The 26,217-nt window shown below is 43.1% G+C and overlaps 3 protein-coding genes and 1 pseudogene across 7 annotated transcripts in view; all 4 read right to left on the reverse strand.

Moving 5' to 3' along the window:
- LOC148011943 (uncharacterized) overlaps positions 1-26,217 on the reverse strand; it is a 35,897-nt gene that overhangs the window by 5,148 nt on the left and 4,532 nt on the right. For 2 of the 5 annotated variants that reach the window (XR_015689284.1, XR_015689283.1), the window contains exon 3: positions 2,329-2,582. The gene's annotated coding sequence lies outside the window, so the exon portion shown is untranslated. Of the gene's footprint in view, positions 1-2,328; positions 2,583-2,634; positions 3,484-3,567; positions 3,914-3,989; positions 4,177-26,217 lie in introns of those variants that run through there. The other 3 variants (XM_087670034.1, XM_087670031.1, XM_087670032.1) reach the window with 3 other exon arrangements.
- LOC148011944 (uncharacterized) lies at positions 4,183-22,943 on the reverse strand. The gene is made up of 2 exons (XM_087670030.1): positions 22,835-22,943; positions 4,183-13,314 (listed from the first exon to the last, which is right to left on the reverse strand). Exon 2 carries the CDS (start codon positions 12,965-12,967, stop codon positions 11,693-11,695), a length of 1,275 nt encoding a protein of 424 aa, XP_087526156.1. The 5' UTR covers positions 12,968-13,314; positions 22,835-22,943; the 3' UTR covers positions 4,183-11,692.
- Positions 16,009-19,355, reverse strand: LOC148011945 (uncharacterized). Its single transcript, XM_087670553.1, has one exon. The coding sequence runs from the start codon at positions 17,342-17,344 to the stop codon at positions 16,694-16,696; it is 651 nt and encodes a 216-aa protein (XP_087526679.1). The 5' UTR covers positions 17,345-19,355; the 3' UTR covers positions 16,009-16,693.
- LOC148011946 (uncharacterized) lies at positions 22,861-24,291 on the reverse strand (annotated as a pseudogene).

A 26,217-nucleotide genomic window follows, 5' to 3' on the forward strand; every position in this document is an offset into this window, starting at 1 on the left:
AATGAACCTTGGTAAAACCAAGGTTCTTATATTTCATACATCAGCTCAAATACGCAGACATAGTATTTTCATGGCAGCAGGAGGGAGTATTGAGGTCACTGGATCATATGTATATTTGGGAGTCACCTTTACAGCAGCTTCAAGGACTTTCTCGATGACACAAGCAGCTCGTGACCGCCTCACTAGAGGATACTCAGCATTGGCTCTTATGGAGCGACAGTGTCATCAGGCACATTTCCAGGAGCCCCGCACCAAGGGGTGGCTCTTTGATACTCTAGTCACTCCAACACTGATATATGGAGCAGCAATATGGGGGCTTGCCGATTATGTATGAACATTGATGGAGAGACCTCAGGTGATCATGATATCTAGATTGATTCGCAGTAAGGCCTCAGTCCCACATGACATTGTGCGAGCAGAGCTTGCCACACCGCCCATACTAGTTGAGGCATTATTTCAGACAGTCTGCTTCCTATACAGATTTCAGGATATGGACAGAGATCGCATTGCATATAGAGCATATATGGCATCTCAAGAGATGGCTCAAGCGGGGGATACCACATCATGGTATGCACAGACTAGAGCTTGGTTTGACAGACATGGGCTGGACATTGATAGACTCCCACCTCTTCTATATGATACTCAGGCTCCCACTTACACCCTCTCTCTCTCTGAGAGAAACAGAGTCATCAGACAAGAGATATGGCATATTTATATACAGAGGACATGGGTCAGCCCTGCACAGCCACTGCCATCGAAGATGGCACATTATTATACACAGTTCTTGAGGATATCAGAGCAGGGATTCATAGAGATTCCGAGATATATGCAGATCTATATGCCACATCGATTGAGAGTTCTTATTGGACAGCTCAGGGTATCATCACATCAGCTTATGATTGAGAGTGGCAGAGCCAGTGGCATCCCGCGGGAGGAGAGGATATGCCCCCTTTGCAGATCAGAGGTGGAGAGTGAGAAGCATTTTGTTCTCAGATGCTCGGCATACTCAGAGTTGAGATCTAGATACACATTGAGCAGCTCACTTCAGGGATGTATGACTGATATGGATCAGAGATCATTTGGCCGTTTTCTGGGAGAGGCATGGCACATCAGAGAGCAGAGCACACAGCGGGTCCCAGTCAAAGAGGGGCCCACCCAGATGACTATTACACAGTTCTTTCAGACAGACAGAGTGAGCTACTATACCAGCCTCCAGCCAGACCTCCGGGCTCACACTACAGCAGGCTGAGGACCAGCGTACCCGACGCCGCACGAGGATCCGTGGGTTTCGGACCCCACAGCCACACCGACAAGAGACCCGAAGGATTCTTGATCTACATTGACAATAGACTGAGATCCGACGACACTCGACACATTGGATCTCAGATCTCCAGTTTGCTCTTTCTCCACTGCCGATATACCACATCCTGCATCTAGAAGGGATCACCTGCTATTAGCGACTTCGAAGACTGCTACTACATCCCAGGATAGTATATCTCCCTGCATCTGTTACATATACACATCGCACCACTTTATCACAGCCGACAGTTGTTCCCCTATCACAGCCGACATTTGTTCCCCTTTTGTAGCCATTATCTGGAGTACCATAGCTATATATGCACATACACATACACGACACTTATCACACTCACAGCACCGTATTTTCAGTTTCCAGTTTTTAGCTTTTCATTCAGCACTTTTATTTTGGATAGCTGGACCTCTTCAGTTGTATCACAGTTTGTCTCATAGACCAGTTTTGGTCTTTAGAAGACGTTAATATAACTTTCTTTCTTTCTTTCTTTCTTTCTCTCTCTCTCTGTGAAAGGCTTTTATTGGCCTACTTCTAAATTGTATCCTTGCAATTTCTATATGTACACAACATATATATGGCTCATATATTTCTATGCATACAATAAAGGTTTAGATTAGAACCTATGAGAAGTTTTAAAAATATGTGCATGCACATGTACACATATCTACTATATATATCTACATACCTACATATTTATCTAGCATGTCTAATTTATATCCATTATCTATGTGTGTATGTTTTATAACATGTAATGGACTCCTATATACGATATGTAGTGAGCCTTAATTTTTCAATTTTCAAAAAAACCTTGAGTTTAACATCAAATGAATTCCAAATTTTCAAAATATCTTAAAAACTTGAAGAATATTTGAAACCTTAAATATTACAAAAACTTTAGTTAACACAAATATATGTAATATAATCAAAAAGTCTCTTCACAATTTTAATGTGAAAGCATGTCTCTTTTTTTTCATGAACACTAGTAGATTTAAATGGTTTTGTCAGAGACTACTCACCACAATCTTGCATGTCCAAGGTGCAAGCTCGTAGTATGTTCACATAGAACATTAATCACTTCAATCAACTAGTCAAGGAGCCTTCAGCAGTCGATCTATCAATGCATTGTCGATTGTCCAATCTACCTGTAGTATATACCTCTTTACTAATATCCTCCTAAATGGCTATTATGAATTCTGCTTCAATTTGGCCTTAGATTCACCATTTGGCTTCCATAGTGCATCCTACCGTGCTATCATCAGCAAAGCTAGACCTACATGAATAGAACAACAAAAACTTTTCTTGATACTCAAGAAAATGGTTTATTCATAAAGGAGATGAAAGTTGTTTTTCACTAATTTTACCATAGCCCTCATCAACATAGTCAATTTGTCTACAAAAATGTTGGAGTACATACACCAAAGTGACTAGTCCTTAATTAGATATTTGTAAACATATGAAAATGCATTCAAAATCCTCCTTGTCAATGTGATTAGTCCTATCAAAGCTCAACCAAAATCCTCCTCCACTAAAACCTTACTTGGTCTATGCAATCAAAATGTCTCCTCAAGCAATCACCCATCCACAATCAAACCACCCCAACCAAAGAGTACAATGAATTCTTGTTGTTATAAAAACTCGACATATAACACTACTATATTAACAAGCTATAAACTAGCAAAATTGTATACTTCCGTGCACTATTAATTAACCAATTTTCACAAGCACTTAACACACATATACAATAAATTCCATGGTTTGATTGTTATCGTTGCTTCTATTGTGTTGAATTTGAAAATGTGTCATATATTCGTCATCAAACTCTGTGGTCAAAATCTCACTAAGGACCGGAATGATTTCTTAGGCTAGAGGGAAAAAAATAATTCTTTAAAACAATCAGATCAATTACTTCATTTCAACATGGATGGCAATGTTTCAAGAACCATGGAAAACTAAACAATGAGTCACATAAAGGCCCAAAAAGTTACATTAAACACACCTTTGAAAAATAACTCAGCAATAGTCTAGTCTACAGTCTAGGCTACACCACCTCCCTAGTTTTAGTGTAAACTTGTCTCTAGTCCCTAGTGAATACAATATTGATCCACTCATTTGACTTTGGTGGTCCCCAGTGGATTATACAGTCATTCATCTGACTTCAACAGCCTCAAATTCTACAATAATAAACATGTTAATCCTTTTAACTCCATACTTTGGCTAAACAAAGCATAACATCAAGTAAAAGTATCCCCTAAACTTCGAGCATCCAATGGACAACTTTGCAAGGAGTTTTACATAAATGAAGTCAATCATATAATTGGCAAAGTATTTTCACTAACACCTTAAAACCCCCTTAGCACTCTTGAAAGGAATGACTTTGGCGAGCAACAAGACCTTAAAACTTATTTTCTATTTTAGAACAATTTATACAAGCCCTCTTTATCATCAATACATAATTTGACTATCATTGGTTATCAGCACTCAAATTGTGTTACACACAGTGAAAGAGTACAACGTTAGAGCAACAAAGAAGCCCCTAATATTACTCTTTCAGCCCCAATATTTGTAAGATTGCAAACTTTTCCACATGCTAAGGTAATAAGGCTGCGAGCACCCAAACATCAAATCATATACCAGAAACATGTGATTATTTTATCAACTGCCATGAAAACATGAAAAAACATGCAAATTTTGATCACTAGAAAGCCAATTCTTGAACTTGTAACAATGTTACCCTGTTATCAAACAAGAGGTGATGCATATATCAGATAAGAAAAGACATCCATTTAGGTAATACACATGCCCATTGGGTCCAAAAGAAAAGCGTGCACCACTCTCAAAAAATCTAAACCTGGAAGAGGAAATACCTGCCGCACAAGTTACCCTGTATTATCACAACTGTATCTGACCCAAAAAGTACTATTCCATATTAGTTTTTGTGCAAACTGCATCAAAAAGCTGGAGGGGCAGAAAAAACGGCCCTCTAATAAAATTCATTGAGTTTTCTTGTGAGGAGGGCTCAAGGTGCACTTGTGTACTTTTCAAGATTGAAATTACCAATTGCCAGATGTTGCCATCCAAGAGCATGATACCCACTTACCTTTTCAAAAGGCTTGATTAGACAGTTCAAGGACCACCAGAATACACTAATTAGAAAAGACAATGGGATATGTAAAAATGTACGGTTTATATGCAATGTGCTAAAAAAAATTCCTACTGTTTTGAGACTGCTATGACCTGAAAATGATGATATGGGAGCTGCTATGTCAATTCTCTACAATGCTGAATGATCCCATGGGAATCCAAAGGCTGACATAGCTGTTTTGACCACGTCACTGCTGTCTACTGCATTAGATGTAGTCATAACAACCTAGTTGCTGATGTGGCAGGCTGAGACAGTTGTGACTGCTACTGGAAGTTTTAAATGCAGTCATGCTGCCTTGTGTAAGGTCGTGCTACCCAAATTTACAGTCATGTTGCAGTTTGACAGGTTTGTTGCTAGGACCGTTGTGGCTGCTGTTTATGCAGTCATGCCAGAAAATTTTGTTGCCCTGGCTGTCCATTTGTTCACCTCTGTTGATACCACTGATAGGTTCATTGTTATGCTTGCTGGTCTGATCAGTTTATTAGGGTTTAGCAAAGAGAGGATTAAGAAATGGGTATAGCTGTCAATTCGCCTCCCAGCCTTTGTATAACCTTTTTTTAGTTCATCAATAATTAATCACTATTAAGTTAGATGCATGCTCGCCACATCAACCACTTAGTTGGCCTAAGCCCATGTTCACACAATTTCATTGGCCTAAGTGCATGAATTGGTTGGCCTTGGCCACATGTCCACACATGCATCTCATGTACGTATCTAGTCATGCCCCTTGAACGTAATGTAAGTTCTATAATACATAGAAAATCAGATTCTAGAATACATGGAAAATCATAACCCTTGATAGTGTTTTCCCCATGTTGCTACATTAATTGACATGATGCAAACTTGTGCTCACACTAGACATATCAATCTTGATCATGAACTCCGATTGTGTTTTGCATTTGTAGAGGGGGTAGCTGAATACAGGTGATTACTTGCTGAGTTTGCTACCACTTGCATTTCAAAGCCAGAAGATGATAGAGTTATACTATTGTTGATGAAGTTATGCTATTGTTAAACAAGCTGCCTCCTAAATAATTCAATTTCATGCAACAAGTTATTTCAGTGCTTCATATGCCCACATTTCCATTTTGAGTGCCAGTTTTTGTCATTCACAGGGTTGCATGACCAAGTGCACAACAAAGCCACTTTTCATTTCTTTGAAGGGGAGATCCAGGGGTGGTCAAAAGTCTAAACTTCTCAGACCTGGATTACGTTTTTTTTCCCAAAGGGAACATCCTACTTGAGATGATTATGACAAGTAGAAACACGATTTTCACTTTCACGGTGGACTGGACAATGATAGCCAGTCAAAGTGCTGCAATGCAGAAATGTATGACCTGACTGACCACGAATGCAGAACATAGGGAGGAGAGAGACAGAGAGAAAGAGATGAATGCTGAATACAAAGGGCAGAATATGCACAAGGGCTGTGTGCATATCTACAATCGGAACCTCTCAATCTGTATGCAAAATCAAGTGCTGGAGACAGAGCAAAAGATGCCTATCAACAGGCTGAAAATGGAGAGAAATGCAGGTTGGCCTGCAAGAATATGGCCCTGGTCTTGACGCAGGCTATAGCCTAAATTACAAAGAGAAATAAGGAGAGAGCAAAAGATGAAGGAAGAATACTGCACTAACTAAAGAAGAATGATGATACAAAAGGGGATGGACTGATTAGTCCCTGCACACAACCCACAGCATCAATGAGGGCACCAAATCAGGCTGATGATGATGATGGCAGCACCTGTGGGAGTGAGCAACGGGAAGAGGAAAGTGAACACGAAGAGGAGGAGACAAAGAGGGCAATGAGGGCACCAGATCAGGCTGACGCTGATGATGATGGCAGCACTTGTGAGAGTGCACAACGGAAAGAGGAAAGTGAACACGAAGCAAAGAAGGGGACAAAGAGAACACAAAAGAAAGAAGGAACAATGTGACCGCAATGGCTGAAGGTACAAGGTTGCAAGAATCAGCCCCAACACGTGTAAAGAAAATACCCTAACACGGAAGCATAAACAGAAACTGTACGACAAAGCACAGACTGATAAAAGAACATAGTTAGGGTTAGGGTTAGGGTAACTCAGAGACAATGAACACAGTTAATAAATGAAATGATATGACTACTAATAATACGATGCTCATGCAGCAAACACACTATGCAGTGAATGAATACTAAACCTCGAACTTCTGTATCTCAAGGATTAGGGCAAGGGTAATGAGCTAGAGAGTGTGTCGTACTCCGAACGGATCCCGAATCGTAGCAAGGCAGCCTCTGGATGTCGAACACCAGCAAACCCAGCAGTGAGAAGCTGGATCTGATGCGGACAGCAATGAGAGAGAGAAAGACAAAACGCAGGCAACAGGTTAGAGAAAGACTAAAAACGCAGACAGGATAGCCTGCAAGAGAGAGAAAGACTAAAAACGCAGGTAGCATGTGAGAGAAAGACTAAAAACGTAGGCAAGACAGCCTGCAGGAGAGAGAAACTGCAGCAACTGCAGCAGGAGAGAAAACTGTCAGGGAGGCAACTGGGCCTGCAAACGCAGCAATTTGCTAACGTAGCAAGCTGTACAACAGCAGTGCAGATGATCAGCAATCAGTCACCAGGCAGAAACAGTAGCAATTAGCGTGTGGAGGTCTGGAAACAGGCGCCAAACTATAAGAAATAGTGATGGACAGCAAGGGCTGAGATGTCCTCCACAAACGGGGCGTGGGCAGCAAACCAATAACACCTAAAAACAACAAAAACGAGATTCGGGGAAGAGTGGAGGGTTGGCTGCCAATTTATAGAAAATTAGGATTCTAGATCCTCTTCCACTTAACTCTCTCGATACGCTCCCCGTTTTAGGATTTTGGCTAAAATAAGCCTAAAATAAGCATGTTTTGGGACTATTTAAGTGGCTAAGAGCAATTCTCAACAAACACCCCCTCTCAGGTCCAAAATAGGGCAAGAAAAGTAGGCCAGCCTAAATTTTGATTTACCCCAGGCGTCCCACCCCAAAACAGCCAGGGCATCAGACAAAGGGTGCACGTCGGCTGCCCAGTGGCTTACCAAGACTATAGAGGCGATGGTTATCTTACCAAGGGAGCCCAATTGATCATCCTAGAGAGGCCAGGGCATCGGACCAAGGGTGCTTGGCGGCTATCCAAGGGCCTACCAAGTCCTACAAAGGCGGATGGAATCAATAGACCTTTTTTTTTTTTTGAACCCAAGTCAAGCACAAAACTAACAATCCAATCCCTCGCACTGATTAGGATAAGTGCCTAAGGATGAGAAAAAGTGTGTGTATGTGTCAATCATGTAGGGAATATATGGAAAGGCAAAAAGAGGATGGTGAGCTTAGCAAGACAAGCAAAACAAGCAAGCAAGCAAGGATAGGGAAACTACCGTTAGGAGAACTGCCATGAGTTATGCTACGAATATGGTGGATCCTAGAGTCGACCACTCCAAAAGACCGAAAATGGATAAATGCGCACATATGCATATTTTAATAAACAGAATGGCAATGCATGGGGTAATGCAAAGGGAGATGCAAGATGTCATGCTCCTACAATATGCTATGCAACAATGCCACTAGGACAGTACCCTCGTAGGAAAATTGTTCACTTGTCCAAGTGCCCTTTTACAATCAGGTCATCCTGACGGTGCGGATGAAGTTATAAATGCCCATAATACAATATAAAAGAATAAGTGAATATAATGTCTAAAAACTGTAAGCATCATCACTGTCACGATCAAGAGTAGAGGCCGCCCCCTCTCAAATTGGAAGGGAAAGCAAGAGGGAAGCACCCTCTCCCCAGCAAACTATAGAAATAGGGGAGGGTATACCCAAGCCGATCCTGGGTAGCAGGTACTGAAGAACGAACGCTTTGGTCAAGATATCTGCAAAATTATCTAATCAAGCCACAAACTCTAGGCGAATAGTGCCTAGCTCAACCTGCTCTCTGGAAAAGTGAAAGTGGACTCCCACATGCCGTGTCCAGGATATGATAATCAGATTGCCCGTAAGGGCAATGACACTCTAGTTATCGCAGTAGAAAACTATGGGACAGTCACATGGAAAATGAAGCGCTGCGAGTAAAATCCTCAAATAGATGGCCTCGGTGGTGCCATCGAGGAGAGCCCGATACTCAACCTCAGCCATGGAAGCCGCCACCGTCTCTTGCTTACGGCTAGACTAAGAAATGGGAGTCGTACCCAAGGTAAAGAGATAGCCACCATGGGAACGCCAGGTGTCAAGATCTCCTGCCCAATCAGAATTAGTGTACCCTTGCAAACATAAACCAGAACCATATGTCAAGCCATAAGAAGAAGTACACCGCAAATAATGCAACACACGAAGACATGCAATCCAATGTGACATCCTAGGTGCTGTGAAATACTGACTGAGTATGCTAACTGAGTAAGCTAAATATAGCCTAGTGTGAATTAACCAAAGAAGTTTTCCGGCCTATTATTTTCCATTTCAGAGTCTTCGAGTGTTGTGCGTACACACACATGCCTGATGATAAGATAGGTAAGCTTACTCCCCAAGCTGATCTCTTTATTTTTGTGGGATATTCCTTTGAAGCGAAAGCCTATCGTTTGTTCGATCCTAGGACAAACAAGGTGATCGTTAGACGGGATGTTGTTTTTGATGAGAAGAATATTGTGCAGTTTTCTGCATCGGATTCCGATCCGTTTTCTTCTTCCACATCATCCGAGATCGTGCCTACTAAGCCTGGTCTACTTCTTGCTCCTGACATTCCTGCAGTTTCTTCAGCTCCCATGCCCCCTTCGTGAGACCTGTTATCTCACTGGTACCAGCAGACCGTGCGGGATTCGGGGATCCTACCATCGGATTCCTCTCCAGAGGGACCTAGAAGATCTACCCAGCTTGCTCCTCAGGCATCATTTGCAACATTGTTTATAGCTGATTACATAGCGCATTTTGAGCCAGATACATGGCAGGAGACTCTTCAACATCCTCAATGGCGAGAGGCCATGGAAAAGGAGCTAGAGAGTATTGACCGAAATGAAACTTGGACATTGGTGGATCGTCCTAGCCATAAGAAAGTCATCCTATGTGGAGCAGCCACCGGGCTTTCCTTCAAGGAACCCTAGGGATAAGGTATTCCGCTTGCAGAAGACTCTTTATGGGCTGAAGCAAGCGCGGCGGTCTTGGTTCCATAGAGTGGATGAGTTCTTACAGACTCATGGATTCCATTTTACCCCTTATGACCCTCATACGGGGTCTTCTAAGGAAGAGCCGCAGTCGGCACCGGTTGAGGATGTACACCGAAGTATTAACAGCCTCGACCCAAAGGCGCTCAGGAAGCTCTACTACGAACAGCATAGAGCATGCCATTTCCATGACTGTGCGGTTCCTACGCTCTACGACTCCATTCTGAGAGGGGGAGTTGGTAGAGGTGAGCTGATGAGAAATGCCATGCTTCTGTAGAAACTCGAAAAACTCGTGGGAGATAAACTCACCACCGCTATCACTCCTCATGCACCTGACACGACGACTAGTCTGGTTATGAACCAGCAACATCCAAGCAGAAAAATATGTGAAAGCATCTGACTTATGCTTGAGGAAGTACACCTACATGTATCGAGAATAATCATCCACTATCAAAAAAAAGTACAGCGTGCCGTTCAAAGCGGCAATGGATGTCGGCCCGCAAAGATCAACGTGAATCAATCTAAGAGGCTCCTCATCTCTATGTGTAGACTGCTGAGGACATGGGGTACTGTGCTACTTCTCGAGCTGACAGGCTTTACAGACATCTCGAGCTAGCTTCAGGCGTGGAAGGCCCTCAACCAGCTCACGGCGTGACAACTCATAAAGTGAGTCATAACCAAGATGCCCTAAGTGAAAATGCCAAAGACGTTGATTGTACGTAGGCTCCCGAGATGTAGCTAAGGCCCGGAAGCTATGAAACACGGAGCCCTCGGCAGTCGGCTCGGTGAGAAAATGAGTCATGTGGTATAGGCCATTAGGCTGTGCCTCACCGCGAGCAATTACTAAACCAGTCTGAGAGTCAAGGACCTCGACTGTGGTCGCTATAAAGAAAACTGCTCGCCCCAACCGGCAAAGCTGCTAAACAGATAACAAGTTCACTCCAAACTGAGGAACATGATACACATTGTCCAACGAAGCCAGCTCTGGACCCTTGTCAGTGGCAAAACTGACGCAACCTTGAGCCTAAATCTTGACCGAGAAGTTGTTTCCTATACAGACCCGCCCGGCTGCAGGGGCTCGAGTACCGAAAATGTCCTCTATAGGAGTCATGTGATTTATAGCTTCACTGTCCACAATCCAAACTGGAGCTGAAGTGCTTGGCTGTGACGAGTTGGCCTCTACAGTAACCTCATCAGGAGGCAACTCACAGATGTGAATGAGACAAGCATCGGATGTCTCTACGGAGACGATGTGGGCCTCTACAGACCAGTCAAACAAGCCCTCTGGAGTTTAAAACGTTGTCAACTGAGATGGTTGTGCGGTGGCAGTGTGAGTCTGACCTTTAAACTGCCCCTTCCCATCACCTTGCCTCCCCTACTGAGAGCTACCCGACTGAGGGGCAAGGGCCTGAGACTTAGATTTCGGTGTTGTGCCTCGTACTTTTGATCAACACTCCTCGTCAAAATGGCCAAGTTGACAATACCTTTTCTTTTTAGGTACATTCTGCTACCCTAGTTTAAGTTGTGACTGGGAGTTTCCTTGAGAATCCCCAGATTGATTTAGCTTTGAGTTTGATTTTGATTTTGAGTAGAGGTTTGGTTTGGTTTGCTCTTCCCTTGTTGCCCTTTCTGAGAATGAGCAAGAAGAGCCTTTTGGTTTGGTTTGCCCTTCCCTTGTTGCCCTTTCTAAAAATGAGTAAGAAGAGCCCCCTTTGAAGAGGAATTCATATGAAACTGATTGAACAACCGTGCATAACGCAACAGCTAACACTCAAATTCATAGAATGTAGGCATGGTAGCCTTTGAAACTATTCCTTCCACAAAATTAAAGTATTTCTTGGGGAGTTTATTTTGGAACAATGTGACTTGATCGTCAGAGGACTTGGGAGTCCCCGTAGTGGAGAATTCAGCGAGGAGACGCCGATACTCAATCAACTTGACTTTCAAGTCATCCCGGTCAGTGATTTTGAAAAGCTGAAGCTCATGGTCAAGATTAATACGACGGGTCCTATCCCGAGCCGCACAGCGATCGGTCAAGTGTGCCCATTGCTTTGACGCTAAGTCAAAATGCTGAAGCTAAGAATGAAACTCAGGCAATAAGCCCTGCACCATCTCGATAATAGCGGAGGCATTCCTAGCCTTCCATGAGCAGACGACCTTGTATGAAACAAATGCGGTATCGGGTTGGGGTTTCAACCCCTGTACAAGATCCCATAGGTTCTGTGAGTCAAGGACATGTCTCATCAAATTCGACCAAGTAGTAAAGTTTGACCCGTTAAAACGAGTCTTGTCATTAAATGCATTATTGGTAGAAGATGAGCTAGAACTATGAGGTGTCGGGTAGATGGTGTAAGATGATGGTGGAAAAGATGATGGAGGTGGGTGTGTCTGATAAGAGAAAGAGGAAGGGGGAAGAGGTGGGTAGGCAGAAGGAGGCTGTGAGTGTTCAATGAGTGCCGATCGATACGGAGGCACTGGAACATGAATGTTTCCATAAGGTGCCGGTGTAGCTAGAGACACTGGGACACGGTAGCCTTGTCCAAAGTGAGGCTGGGATACAGCAGGATAACCATAAGATCCACTAGGCAATGCCATGGAGGCAAACTGTGGAGGCAACTGATCCACACTCGGGAGAGACTGAGTAGGATACCCAGGCTGTAGTGATCCCGAAAGTGTATATGAGGTAGGTGGAACACCATCCGGCTGAGGAAAGGATGAGGTCCTAAAGGATGTGCCTATGTTTCCATAACCCCCCGATGTGATGTGTGGTGTGACATGAGGTGTCTGAAATGGAAATGTAAATGGTGTAAATGCAAGTGTTGAAGCAACGGAAGAATGTGGTGGGATGGGTGGTTTTTGAAAGTGAGGTGTATGAGATACAGATTCTTTTTGTTCATTTTTATCATTTAAAGACTGAAAATGAAACTGTGAAGATGATGATGCACCATGTAATGAAGTGAAAGAAACACCAAATTCATTCTGATTATATGAAGTAGACGGAAAAGAAGGAAGGGCAGAAGAAGGGGTACGTGACTTTTTCTTGTAATACCCACGACGTGTGTTAACATACAAGAATTGGTCCTCAAGAGGACCTTTTCCGTAGTCAACAGACTGGACTCTTTCTTCCACATGATCTCTACTAGTATATTGCAAAACAAAAGAGGTAAAAGAAGAAGGCACAAAAGACGAATCAAAAGTACCTTGCACAGGAGAGGACGGAAGAGTCTGAAAAAATGGAAAATACTCCGAATCTTGCTCTCCAAGAGGGAGATCCATTCCTGATGGAGGTCTCGACGGCCCTGCAACATCATCAGACTTACACGCAACATTTGAAGAGTGAAAATCATGCATACCTTCATTCAAAAGCTTTTCTTGAAGGGCAATCCTTCGATCGAGCTCCTCAATCTTCTTTCGTCGATAGACTATGATCAGTTTATATTATTCAGAGGTCACCTTGTCTATCTTTTCTTCCATGTACTCAGATGTGTCTTCCACCATGTTGGAACTTTGTGGAGCAAGCTGATCGGCCTAGTCTCGCTCAGTTCTCGACATAGGCTTTTCTGGAGACAGAATCAGTGTTGATGTGTTTGAAGTCATTTGAACCTACTGTTGTTCTTGCTTCTTGCGAAGAGCTCTCAGATCAAAGGCCTAGGTTTCTCAAAGAGTACCGGGCTCTTATACCATGTAACGAAAATACCCTAACACAGAAGCATAAACAGAAACGGTATGACAAAGCACAGACTAATAAAAGAACACAGTTAGGGTTAGCATTAGGCTAACTCAGAGACAATGAACACAGTTAATAAATAAAATGATATGACTACTAATAATACGATGCTCATGCAGCAAACACACTATGCAGTGAATGAATACTAAACCTCGAACTCTTGTATCTCAAGAATTAGGGCAGGGGTAATGAGTTAGAGAGTGTATCGTACTCCGAACGGATCCCGAATCGCAGCAAGGCAGCCTCCGAATGTCGAACACCAACAAACGCAGCAGTGAAAAGCTGGATCTGACGCGGACAGTAGTGAGGTGAGAGAAAGACTAAAAACGCAAGCAACAGGTGAGAGATACTAAAAACGCAGGCAGGACAGCCTGCAAGAGAGAGAAAGACTAAAACGCACGCAACAGGTGAGAGAAAGACTAAAAACATAGACAGGACAGCTTGCAAGAGAGATAAAGACTAAAAACGCAGGCAGAACAGCTTACAGGAGAGAGAAAAACTGCAGCGACTGCAACAAAAGAGAAAACTGTCAGGGCGGCAGCTGGGCCCTGCAAACACAGTAGTTTGCTGACGTGGCAGGTTGTACGACAGCAGTGCAGATGATCAGCAGTCAGTCGCCAAGCAGAAACAACAGCAATCAGCGTGTGGAAGGCTGGAAAAAGGTGCCAGACTATAGGAAACAGTGATGGACAGCAAGGGCTGAGATGTCCTCCGTGAACGGGGTGTGGGCAGCAAGCTGATAACACCTGAAACCTGCAAAAACGAGATTCAGGAAAGAGTGGAGGACTGGCTGCCAATTCATAGAAAATTAGGATTCTAGATCCTCTCCCACTTAACTCTCTCGATCCACTCCCCGTTTTAGGATTTTGGCTAAAATAATCCTAAAATAAGCATATTTTGGGGCTGTTTAAGTGGCTAAGAGCAATTCTCAGCACAACAACACGCAGTTTTACGTGTCGGTGTGAGCCCCAGACAATAGCACGAGGGATGAAAGAATGAGGAGGGTTGGTTGATAGAATAAGAAGGCTAGGAGGAACAATGATAGATAATGAAAGTGGAAGTGCAGGTTGCCTATATATAGGTGAAAAAGAGGAAAAATGAAACCGGCCTGTTCACTGGGAAGGGCGGTAGTGTACAACCAAAATATATAAATGCTTTCACCCAATTTAACAATCGCCCACTTTACCTGAATTTAAAGACACAGATTCAAGAAGAAATACAAGAAGCTAGAATGCTCCTGTTGCCACACAGACACCCTGTTGGCCCCTAAGTTAGGCGCCCCTTGCGGTATTTCTTTATCTTTATAAAGAGAGAAAGTACAATGGGCTGTCTTTCACCTATTCTGGGTGAAATTTGGCAGCATAACAATACACTTAGTGACCCAAAACAAGCCGACCAGGAGGGAAAACTCTGCCCAAGTCTGAATCTTCTAGTTGGAGTGCAGAATTTTGACCATTTCAGCCTGCTGCAATTACTGGTTCAGACCCGTTCTGAAACCTGTTTACAACTCTTACTGTTCCCTATACTATTCAGCCCACTGTAATTACTGGTTCAGACCTGTTCTGACACCTGTTTTCAGCTCATATTGTTCCCTGTACTGTCCTGCATCATCTGTGCCAAGTGCCCCTTGATTCTGACATCAATTGGGCTCTGAAATACCCTCTGAACAGTCCAGAATCAGTTCTAGTTTAGTGCTGTTTCAGACACTTGCTTGGTGAGGTTAACACCCTCACCTGTCCCTGCTGGGAACTGCAACAACTGCTCCTGTTCCTGAAGAAAAGAGGCTCTTGCCTCATGCAAAAACAGCATATTCCACACAGCTGTACCTGAATCAGAAGAAAGGCCCTTGATTCTGCAGCATAACCATACTGTCAGGGAGAGAAAGAGAGAGAGTAGAAAGCAAGTTCAGCCCTCTGTGCATCATAGACAAGGTAGACCAGCTCTCAAGAGCTCTCCATCTGCAGCTAATTTTCACAAATGAACCCCTTACAGCCCAAAAACTGCATGCCAGCCCTCTTTAAAGAGGTAAGTGCACACATTTCTGCCAAGTGGCAGCACTAGAAGATATTTCCCGTTTCAGCCTTCCAATCTAAAATTCTCCATGCTGGGTGCAGAATTTGACCTCGACACAGACCAGAGAATTGATCCTCGTGCAAAATGGAAGGTAATGACGCGAACAGATTCTGAGGTCCAAAAATAGTAACTCCCTAAATTTTAGGAGTTGCTTCCATTGCATCCCACTAGTCTTCTGACCATCTTTGCAGACTATGGCTACATCCAAATTTACAATGTAGCTCAACTGAAAGTGAATTTCCACTGATGACCCCACCTGGACTAATCTCTTGAAGATTTGTCCATCTTCACTTTGAACTAGTCTCTTCCAGGCTAGTTCTTCAACACACTTGTCCATATACACTTTCACAAGTCTCTTCCAAGCTTGTCGATCTACAATGCCATCAGTCTCTTCCAGACTTGTACTGGACCTTAACTATCCAGTCTTGACTCACTAGACATTCTTGTCTGTTTCACATACTTGCCATGCAACTCAGGCGTTTAGATTTCAAGAGGGATCCTTCCAAAAAAAAAAAACCAAATAAAATATGTAATAAAGAAATCAACAAAAAGGTACTAGTTGTCACAGTCTTGTGACATATCTCCCTCTCGAAATCGCAAACATCCTCGTTTGCATAAATGTCATACATGCTTCCAGCTAACCCAGTGAACTTACACTTGGCAGCACATGCACAACACATACATGCTATCAGTCAACATTGTGTACTGAACACACTATTAACACATGTATGTTCTAACTGTGAAACATGGCAGACTATCATCATGTGACTCCACATCACTGTTTCCAGATATAGTGGCCGGTACACCACAATGATATCCCCATAGTGGCAGATTCTCATTTGATAACTCCACATCACCCTGACTAGAGATCTAGTGGCCGGTACATCAAAATGATATCCCCACTAAGTCAATTCACAGAATACATGTCCGATCGAGTAACCATTGTTACAACATGTATTCAATTCAATAGAAGTAAAAACTGTATTCTTGCAAGCAATACTTACTTCTTTAGCACTGAGAAAACCATATGGACACAATAAGTGATAACATGTACAAAATATGTTTCTGTACATAATTTCTTTCTTAAGTAATTGTCACTTTGACAATCTATTTCAGCTTAGAGATACAAGGGGTCAAGGTAGGTTGCAAGCGAAATGCTTCAAGGTAAAGTTCCAACACATTAGGTGACTCTGCAAGTTCACCTTCATCCATCCACTTAGCATCTATAGCTGGATAGTTCTTGAACTTAACCAAATACCTTCTAGCAACTTTGCCTTTCACTTTCCTTTCCTGTCCTCTTTATCATCATCAGCTGATCTCTTATTCTTGTCCGGGCAGTTAGACGCAATATGACCAGTCTGCCCATAGATAAAGCATTTCCTCTCAGCCATTAAAGCCTTTCTCTCTTCAAGAGACTTGCGCACAAAAGGTTTCTTCTGGTCCTTTGCCTGCTGTCCAAAGAACTTGGCTGGCTTCTCCTTGAACTGCCAAGATTTACCTATGCTTTGAGAAATCTGAGAAACCTGTTTACCAAATGGCTTCTTTGCTGAAAATTTTTCAGATTTGTCCTGTTTAATGCTGCCCCCAAAACCACTTGATTGTCCCAACAATAATGCATTTCCTGTGGTAGCATTCTCAATTAACTGAGTCAACGTGGTGACCTTTGTCTTTGTACAATAATTCCAAAGTTCCTTAGGCAACCCACAGCAATATTTCTCTATCTGCTCAGTCAATGGCACAACCTTGTAAGAAGTGACTGGAAGTAAAGCCTCCCAAAACTTCTTATTATAGTCTTCCAGATCCTTGCATTTAGATGCATCCAAATTGTGCCAAGCTGACATAACATCGATCTCAAATTCATTGGTCAACCAAGCAGAAGCAAATACTTGCTTAAAGTAAGTCCAAGTGGCAGGAGCCTGTCCTTGCATCAACAGTGTACTCCACCACTGACTAGCATTGTCCTTAAGAAAAGTGGCAGCTTTCCGGACCTTAGACGGCTCTGTAAAGTTCCCTCCTGCAAATGCGGCATCAAACTGCTGTAAGAAAGAAAGAGCCTTAGTCCTATCTTCAAATCCTCGAAAGATGTCAAACTATACAGCTGCACCACCTTCCTTGTATGGCTTTGGCTTCTCATGAGCCATCAAAGGGTCCATAGGATATGCCTGCAACATAGGAACACTAACCGGTGGCATAGGAGTTGCCTGACCACTGACTACAGGGCTTATAGACACAATACTTGCTTGCTGATTTTGATAACCAACCATACCAAAAGTGCCCTGTGGCATGCCAAAACTGCCCTGAACACCCTGAAATCCAGGCTGCATGCCTATATTGCCATACATGGGGTTTGGCATAAAACCCTGTGTACCCCCAAACACTGTTCCTTGTACATAAATCTGGTTTCCAAGCGCATAACCAGCCATACTCTGAAATACAGATCCACCTCCAAAGTACCTAGGCTGTACAGAGGTCGGTGGGAGAACCTGTGGTAAAGCCTGAAAACTGTTTCCCTGTCTATTTAGGCCAACATTTGGCTGTTGTAAAGTGGCAGGCTGAACTGGCAATGCCTATGTAACTAGTGTTTCCGCCACCTGTTCCTAGACAATCGGAACCAATCTTGGAGTCTCCATTGACTCCGCAAGCTGCCTTGGTATTTCCACTGAATCTGCAGCATGCTTACCCTTATCCTGGACCTCTACTGGATCCAAAATCTTTGCAGATGGCTGCAAAAATGCCAAAAGCCTTGGATTCTGCATCACTTGAGCAAACATACTCACAACAGCAACTAACTGAGTCTTGAAAGTGTCTTCATTCATAGAAGAAGCCGTAAGAACTTGTGGCTCAACCATAACAGGAGGAGTAATAAACTGTGGAGGTCTAGAAGACTCTCCCATCTCATGAACAACAGGGATCTCCTGTGATGCAGACGCTTCCTCTCTGGTGTCTTCCTTTCTATCGGCCATAATGCACAATTCTGTGTCTTACACCCAAACAAACCCTGGCTTACTCTTTAGGGAAAAAGTGATTCGGTCCCGGCAACGGAACCATGTAACCGGACTGTTCACTGGGAAGAGCGGTAGTGTACAACCAAAATATATAAATGCTTTCACCCAATTTAATAATCACCCACTTTACCTGAACTTAAAGACACAAATTCAAGAAGAAATACAGGAAGCTAGAATGCTCCTGTTGCCACACAGACACCCTGTTGGCCCCTAAGTTAGGCGCCCCTTGCGGTATTTCTTTATCTTTAGAAAGAGAGAGAGTACAATGGGCTGTCTTTCACCTATTCTGGGTGAAATTTGGCAGCATAACAGTACAATTAGTGACCCAAAACAAGCCAACCAAGAGGGGAAACTCTGCCCAAGTCTGAATCTTCTGGTTGGAGTGCAGAATTTTGACCATTTCAGCCTGCTGCAATTACTGGTTCAGACCCATTCTGAAACCTGTTTACAACTCTTACTGTTCCCTGTACTATTCAGCCCACTGTAATTACTGGTTCAGACCTGTTCTGACACCTGTTTTCAGCTCATATTGTTCCCTGTACTGTCCTGCATCATCTGTGCCAAGTGCCCCTTGATTCTGACATCAATTGGGCTCTGAAATACCCTCTGAACAGTCCAGAATCAGTTCTGGTTTAGTGCTGTTTCAGACACTTGCTTGGTGAGGTTAACACCCTCATCTATCCCTGCTGGGAACTGCAACAACTGCTCCTGTTCCTGAAGAAAAGAGGCTCTTGCCTCATGCAAAAACAGCATATTCCACATAGCTGTACCTGAATCAGAAGAAAGGCCCTTGATTCTGCAGCATAACCATACTGTCAAGGAGAGAAAGAGAGAGAGTAGGAAGCAAGCTCAGCCCTCTGTGCATCATAGACAAGGTAGACCAGCTCTCAAGAGCTCTCCATCTGCAGCTGTTTTTCACAAATGAACCCCTTACAGCCCAAAAACTACACGCCAGCCCTCTTTAAAGAGGTAAGTGCACACATTTCTGCCAAGTGGCAGCACTAGAAGATATTTCCCGTTTCAGCCTTCCAGTCTAAAATTCTCCATGCTCGGTGCAGAATTTGACCTCGGCACAGTCCAGAGAATTGATCCTCGTGCAAAAAGGAAGGTAATGACGCGAACAGATTCTGAGGTCCAAAAATAGTAACTCCCTAAATTTTAGGAGTTGCTTCTATTGCATCCCACTAGTCTTCTGACCATCTTTGCAGACTATGGCTACATCCAAATTTACAATGTAGCTCAACTGAAAGTGAATTTCCACTGATGACCCCACATGGACTAATCTCTTGAAGATTTGTCCATCTTCACTTTGAACTAGTCTCTTCCACGCTAGTTCTTCAACACACTTATCCATATACACTTTCACAAGTCTCTTCCAAGCTTGTCAATCTACAGTGCCATCAGTCTCTTCCAGACTTGTACTGGACCTTAACTATCCAGTCTTGACTCACTAGACATTCCTGTTTGTTTCACATACTTGCCATGCAACTCAGGCGTTTAGATTTCAAGAGGGATCCTTCCAAAAAGGAAAACCAAATAAAATATGTAATAAAGAAATCAACAAAAAGGTACTAGTTGTCACAGTCTTGTGACAAAAAACCCTAACTATGGTCAAACCCTAAAAAATAGCCAAAAGTGCAAAAAAGTAATGCACTAATGTGCCCTCCATCTAAAGTGCCTAAAACACAAAATGACAAACAAAAACAATGTCAAAGCTCCCAATGTCCTCGTTTGACTCAGACTGAGGCTCACAGGCAGGAGATGACCACACAAGACACATGATTGCTAACACCCCCTCTTAGATCTTGGATGTGGTGGAAGGCCAAAGGAGAGGTAGATCCGAGGGTGGAAGGAAGAGTGCCAATGCCGATGTAGTCCATCGATAAAGAAAGCCAACCAAGGAGAAAGACCCCCCTCTCCATATAAACATCCAATCAAACGGAAGGCCACCAAAGGGCAATGAAAAGGGAGAGGCCTCAAACAGATCACTTTAGAAAAATCCAAGGGGGATGGGTTAGCAAAACCTCTAACCCAACTACAAGACGATAGTGAGAAACTATTGAAGGCACCATAAGTTACATAGAAACAAGGACCAAGGACCAAGCTGCAAGGATTGATGGTTCGATGACGAAGACAAGGGGTAGCCGCATAAAAGAAAGGCCCAAAGTAGACTGAAAACCTTGAAGCAACTCCTCACGGTCCTTGGAAGCCCCCTTTGAAACACAAAGGGCCAGGAAATCCACAAAAGCATCACCAATATCGTTCCCCTTTGAAAGGGATGGGAGGTATAAGGGAACCACCAAAGGACATGGTGAGGGATGGGATGGAACCTATGGGATGAATAGTGCACAAGCGGAAACGAGTGTGGCTACAGAAAGCCACCTCAAAGAACCTTGCACAAAAGAAAGGGAATAAAGCATAGATAGCCCCCTCTCATACCGACCTGTTACAAAAGTGACTACGGTAGAAGAATCCTCAACAAAGACAACCTACTCAATGAAGACGAGGCGAGGGAAGTCCCAAGTGAGGAACATCTAGGGCCGCAAAAACAAAGCTCGATGAACGGTTAGACAATAGAGGCAAGGTGCCAACACCACTAATAGGCATCGAAGAAATGTCGCCATCAATTGTGATACCCTCTAATGATCGGAGAACCTATAATAAATCACCTCGAGGAGTCATAGGATTCAATGCACCACTGTCAATGAGCCAAGGCTGCTCAGAAGACGAGATAGTCGAAGAAGGGTTCTCCACCTGATAAATGTGTAGGAACACGGACTCAATGATAATAGCAGGTAACAAAGGAAAGGTAAACGAAGGCTCAGTTGTAGATCGACCCTTCACTCCCGAATGAAGGTGAGGGTATATCCTCCAATACTTCTCCTCAAGGTGCAAGGTCTTCCCATAATGAGGACACGTGGGATACCCCACAAAAGCTATATCAGAGTCGAAAGAAGACTCCAACTTCTTCCTCTTCTCTTTCTTCTACTTGGCTTGTCCTATACCTATAGATAAAGCTGCATAAGCACGGCAATATGCACGGGCTCTGCAAGAAACTAGCTCACTCTGACGCACATCTTGCTGAAGCACCAATGAAACAAGCTCCTCCCAAGTGAGAGTCTCCTAGCTATGAGAAGAGATAAGACTAGTGTAAAACACATCATATGTCGGTGATAGAAGATGTAAAAGAAACATCACAACTAGGTCCTCCGAAGAAATTTCTATACCAAGGAATGAAAGCTAATCCCGAATCTCCTCCATCCTACAGATGATCGGAAAGAGAGATGCCAAACTATTTTAAATCTCTCCAACGGTCCGGATACATCAAAAATGCATAAGCACAGAATTTGTATAACTCAATAAGAAAAAAGAGCAGACTCTGGCATTCAACCAATCCCATAAAGCTGCTAAATCCATGGTCACACCAACACGAGGATCCACGATAGGTCAAGGTATAGGGCTATAACAAAATCCCAAAGGTCACAATCGCCAAGGAGGCACTCCATGCAACACGACCATAGAGGCATTATCAGCCCGTGCTTCCTTCTAGAGATCTCTTCCTGTGCTCCAAGCGCTCCTTCCTATCACCTCAGAGCATGACATCATGCACTTAATGCTTCAGCATTGTGTCTACAACAGATCGTTGCCCAAATTGTGCCATCTCTGTTTGTACTGTTCATTCCACTTGCACGCGCAACAATGCTGACCATTTCCATAGGGCTTTTGAAGCCTACTATCTAGGCTACCTCCCCATCAAATCTCTTGCCATATAATCACCTGTACGTGCTGCAATCAAGAAAAAAACAGTCGCCTCCTACAAACCCTAAAGGGCAGCCATAGCCATTGATCTCCAAGCTTATATTTTACTTCATTCTCTCACTTCCTTTGGCTCAATGATGCCACTTGACTCTCTGATCTGCTACAACACTTAGTTCTCAGCAAAGCTACCACTTTGAATCAGCAAGAAGAAGACTCAACATCAAGTACATAGTATCTCTTGATACTAACTATTGTTGGTTAACACTAATCTTCTTGTGTCCTCTCTCAACTTCGCATTCTCTCTACCAAAATGCAAGCTCTCATTGCAGAATGTCAAAAGATCATCCTCAATCCTTTGAAGCATTGACACATCGCCACCTGTCACCTTTGTCATATACTCCATGAATCCCTCCTCTAGCTCCTCACACTCACCCTGCTCATTATCTCGCCAAAGAGAATGCAAGACATGGGCCACTGCATGAATTGGTCTATGAAAACAATTCCATGTCCTCTCCCACACAGCTACGATTTGAGCAGTCCTTAAGATGTCAACATTGAAGCAATATCAATTCAAGTCTCAAGAATAGTTATTCAAATTTCAAAATTCACATATATAATATCAATTTGTAAAATAAAGACTCAAGAGTTACTTACTTGTCCGAGGGCAAAAAGTTATTTTTTTAAAGAGCCTCTCCTATCTTATCCATATACTCATAAAGAAGACCCATAGTGCTACCCTCCATATCGGTAATGCGTAGCACTGTGTAGATAGGATTGAGAGTTCTCATCATAGCCTCCACATCTTTCCACCAAGTATCATCCATGACATTGCACAGAAATGCCATGGTCCTTGGATAATCATACTCATCCCACTGCATAAACTCATCAGACCATATAGTGCGCACCAACTCCTTGTGAATGAGCACCAATCTCTCAAGCACAATGAAGATGTAGGCAAATCTGGTGGTGGAGGGTTTTAAGAGCTCAAGGTGGCTAAATGAGAGAAATATGGTAAGAACCTTGGACCTCCTCCTCACAAAATTGACCATACTTGTAGCCGTGCTGAATATGGCCTCAACCCATTGAATTTTGCCTATATCCTCAATCAAAAGATCAATGGAATGAGAAGCACATGGTGTCCATACAATGCTTGGAAACTCCTCCTCTAACATGCTACCCATGGAGACACAATTGCTTCCATTATCGGTCACAATCTGCACAACATATTCATGCCCGATTTTCAAGATGGCATCTCGCAAATGTTGCCATATAAATGCACCTATCACTACAAGGCCTGGCAAAGAGGCATCAATGGCCTTCACAAACATAGTGCCCTTACAGCATGAGACCATGACATTATACACATTTCTCCTACGGGCGTCAAATCATCCATCACACAAGACGGTACACCCATACTTCTTCCATGCATCTTTCAATGGCTCTAATTGAACCTCAATGCATGCCTCTGAGCATGGGCCCTCCCATTCACATCCAATGCAGCTGATGGCTTTTATGGTTTGCCTCCATTGATTTGTTTTAGCCACATGGAAGGGAATAGCACATCTAATGAACAATCTCATCAACCCTCGAGTTGCCTCAGCTATGGCTTGCTTTTGCATAGCATCATGTATACTAGCCCTCTGTAATGAACCTCTAGGAGAACCTGAAACATCAAGCTGAGGCAAAGGAGTCCTCGTCGCACATGAATTAGAGACCGAGGCTAAAGGGGATGCACTTGCAACAGGATTTGATGCAGCCCTACTTCTCTTTGACAATCCAACCACACTTGTGCTACCCTCTTGTTGCTGAGCTGTGGCTAAGTCTTGATCCTGTTCTGCACCAACTGTCGGAAGACCAAGCCGTTGCCTCCTCCATAAATCAAAAGGAAGCTTCACATCTCTTGGCATATTTGCACATGGAGCTGTGTCTCTTATTGGCACATGAGCAAGATGGTCTTTGACCCTAGTGATACTCCCTGGTTTCACCATGCCACAATAAATACATTTCCACTTTTTAAATCCACCCGACCCCTCATATGAGGTTATGAGAGACATGGCGCCAATTAGGATCAGGAGCCATGGTATTTTCTTGGCTGCAAGCTGTCCAAACATCAAACAAATAACACATAAGGCTGAAATAATGTGCACATGGCTAGCAAGACAAATTTCCTTATATCTTGGCTGAAAATTGCAAAAATTCAGTTCCGAAATCTACATGTGCCATGTGAAAACAGGCTGAATGTTCACAAACAAATAACACACAAGGCTGAAATGTGTGCACACAACTGGCAGGACAAAAAATTTCATATATCTTGGCTGAAAATCGATTATTGCAAACATTCAGGTCTGAAATCTGCATGAAACAGGCTGAATGTTCACAAACAAATGACACAAGGCTGAAATAGTGTGCACACAACTGGCAGGACAAAAAATTTCATATATCTTGGCTGAAAATTGATTATTGCAAACGTTCAGGTCTGAAATCTGCATGAAACAAGCTGAATGTTCACAAACAAATGACACACAAGACTGAAATAGTGCACACACAACTGACAAGACAAAAAATTTCATATATCTTGGCTGAAAATTGCAGACATTCAGGTCTGAAATATGTAGGAAAACAAGCTGAATGTTCACAGCTGAAGGTTACCTTTCGAGAAGAGAGCTTTCAGTGTTACAGTGACCACGGGCTGATGTACAGCAGTTCAGGCACAATTGCTTCAGTTCGAGCAAGGGCAGCAGTAGGAGAGTCCAAAACGGGCAGGGGGAGAGACGAAATATGCAGGCGACTAAGAAACGCAGCCTGTTTTGGGGGTTTTACCCTACCCGTCCCCTGTCTGGCAGAAACGCCGTTTTCCAAAACGGAAACGGCCCGGAACGGCCGTCCCGTTTTTGGGCACCAGATACGCCATTTTTTGAAACTATGGGCCTAGACCACTTATTGGCCACTAATGTCAGTGATGACATTAGAGAGTAATAGAGACTAGGTATTAATTAATTAATTAATACTGGTCTAAGGGTCAATAACTACTCAGGGATACTTGGAAGACAATTTGGCCTAACCAATTTAATTTTTGGCTAGTAAAATTATTTTTTTTAGCACTAGAGAAATTATTAAATTAATATTCTGAAAATTGATTTAGTAAGCTGGATAATGTTGAAAAATGGAATTAGAAAGCTGCTACTTAGTAAAACTTGCCCATGCAAGTGGAAAAAACGCTTTTAGGGGCTTGTAAAGTCGATTCCAACCATTGTGAGAGAGAAGAAGGTTGTTAGAGAGCAAGAAGATACTGTTGATATGATTTGCAGCCACCATGGACTAGTCCTACAACAAGTGACAGCAATTTGGAGCCTTACAAGAGCAGATGATGTCAGAAGTGGCGCAGCAATGGAACCATAAACAACATGCTGAAATAAACTACTGAAACACAAGACGAGAAAGAATAAACACAAATACAGATGAAAACTCATATGTATGCCCGGGAAACGGAATCCATATCGAACACGAGACAACAGCATACAACAGTGAGTCACTAGCTGTACGGGCACCCTGGCACCAGCTCCTCTCTCCCCAAAAGAATCCACAAATGATGGCTGAAGTACTGAAGAGGAGAAGGAGCCCCAACAATATATAGGTATAAAATGGGGGGAGCATTAAATGCAGTCGGCCAGCATTTAATGCTGGTTGGCCCAGCATTAAATGCTCCCTAGCCTTAAAAAGGGCACCAGAAAATGCCATTAAAAATACTATAAAAAGGCCACAGCCTCTATAGCACAGACTCACCCTGAGCTGACTAATCTGCTAACACCCTCTCTCAAATCAGGGGTGATCTGATACAATACAATAGTACAATGATGGGGTATCATAAACTATACAACATAGAACCACCAGAACCATGGATATCCAAGCCCACCACCAAGATGCCTCTGAGAGTATCTAACGTCGATGTCGATCATAATAGCACCACCTTGAAAATAGAGAAGAATCATAGCAGCTCTCTGTGTTATGTCACCTATGTCATTCAACACATACAAGAC

The sequence above is a fragment of the Lygodium microphyllum genome, chromosome 28 (assembly GCF_053477565.2).
Source record: "Lygodium microphyllum isolate KBCC chromosome 28, Lygodium_microphyllum_v1.1.10, whole genome shotgun sequence".
Taxonomy (NCBI): domain Eukaryota; kingdom Viridiplantae; phylum Streptophyta; class Polypodiopsida; order Schizaeales; family Lygodiaceae; genus Lygodium; species Lygodium microphyllum.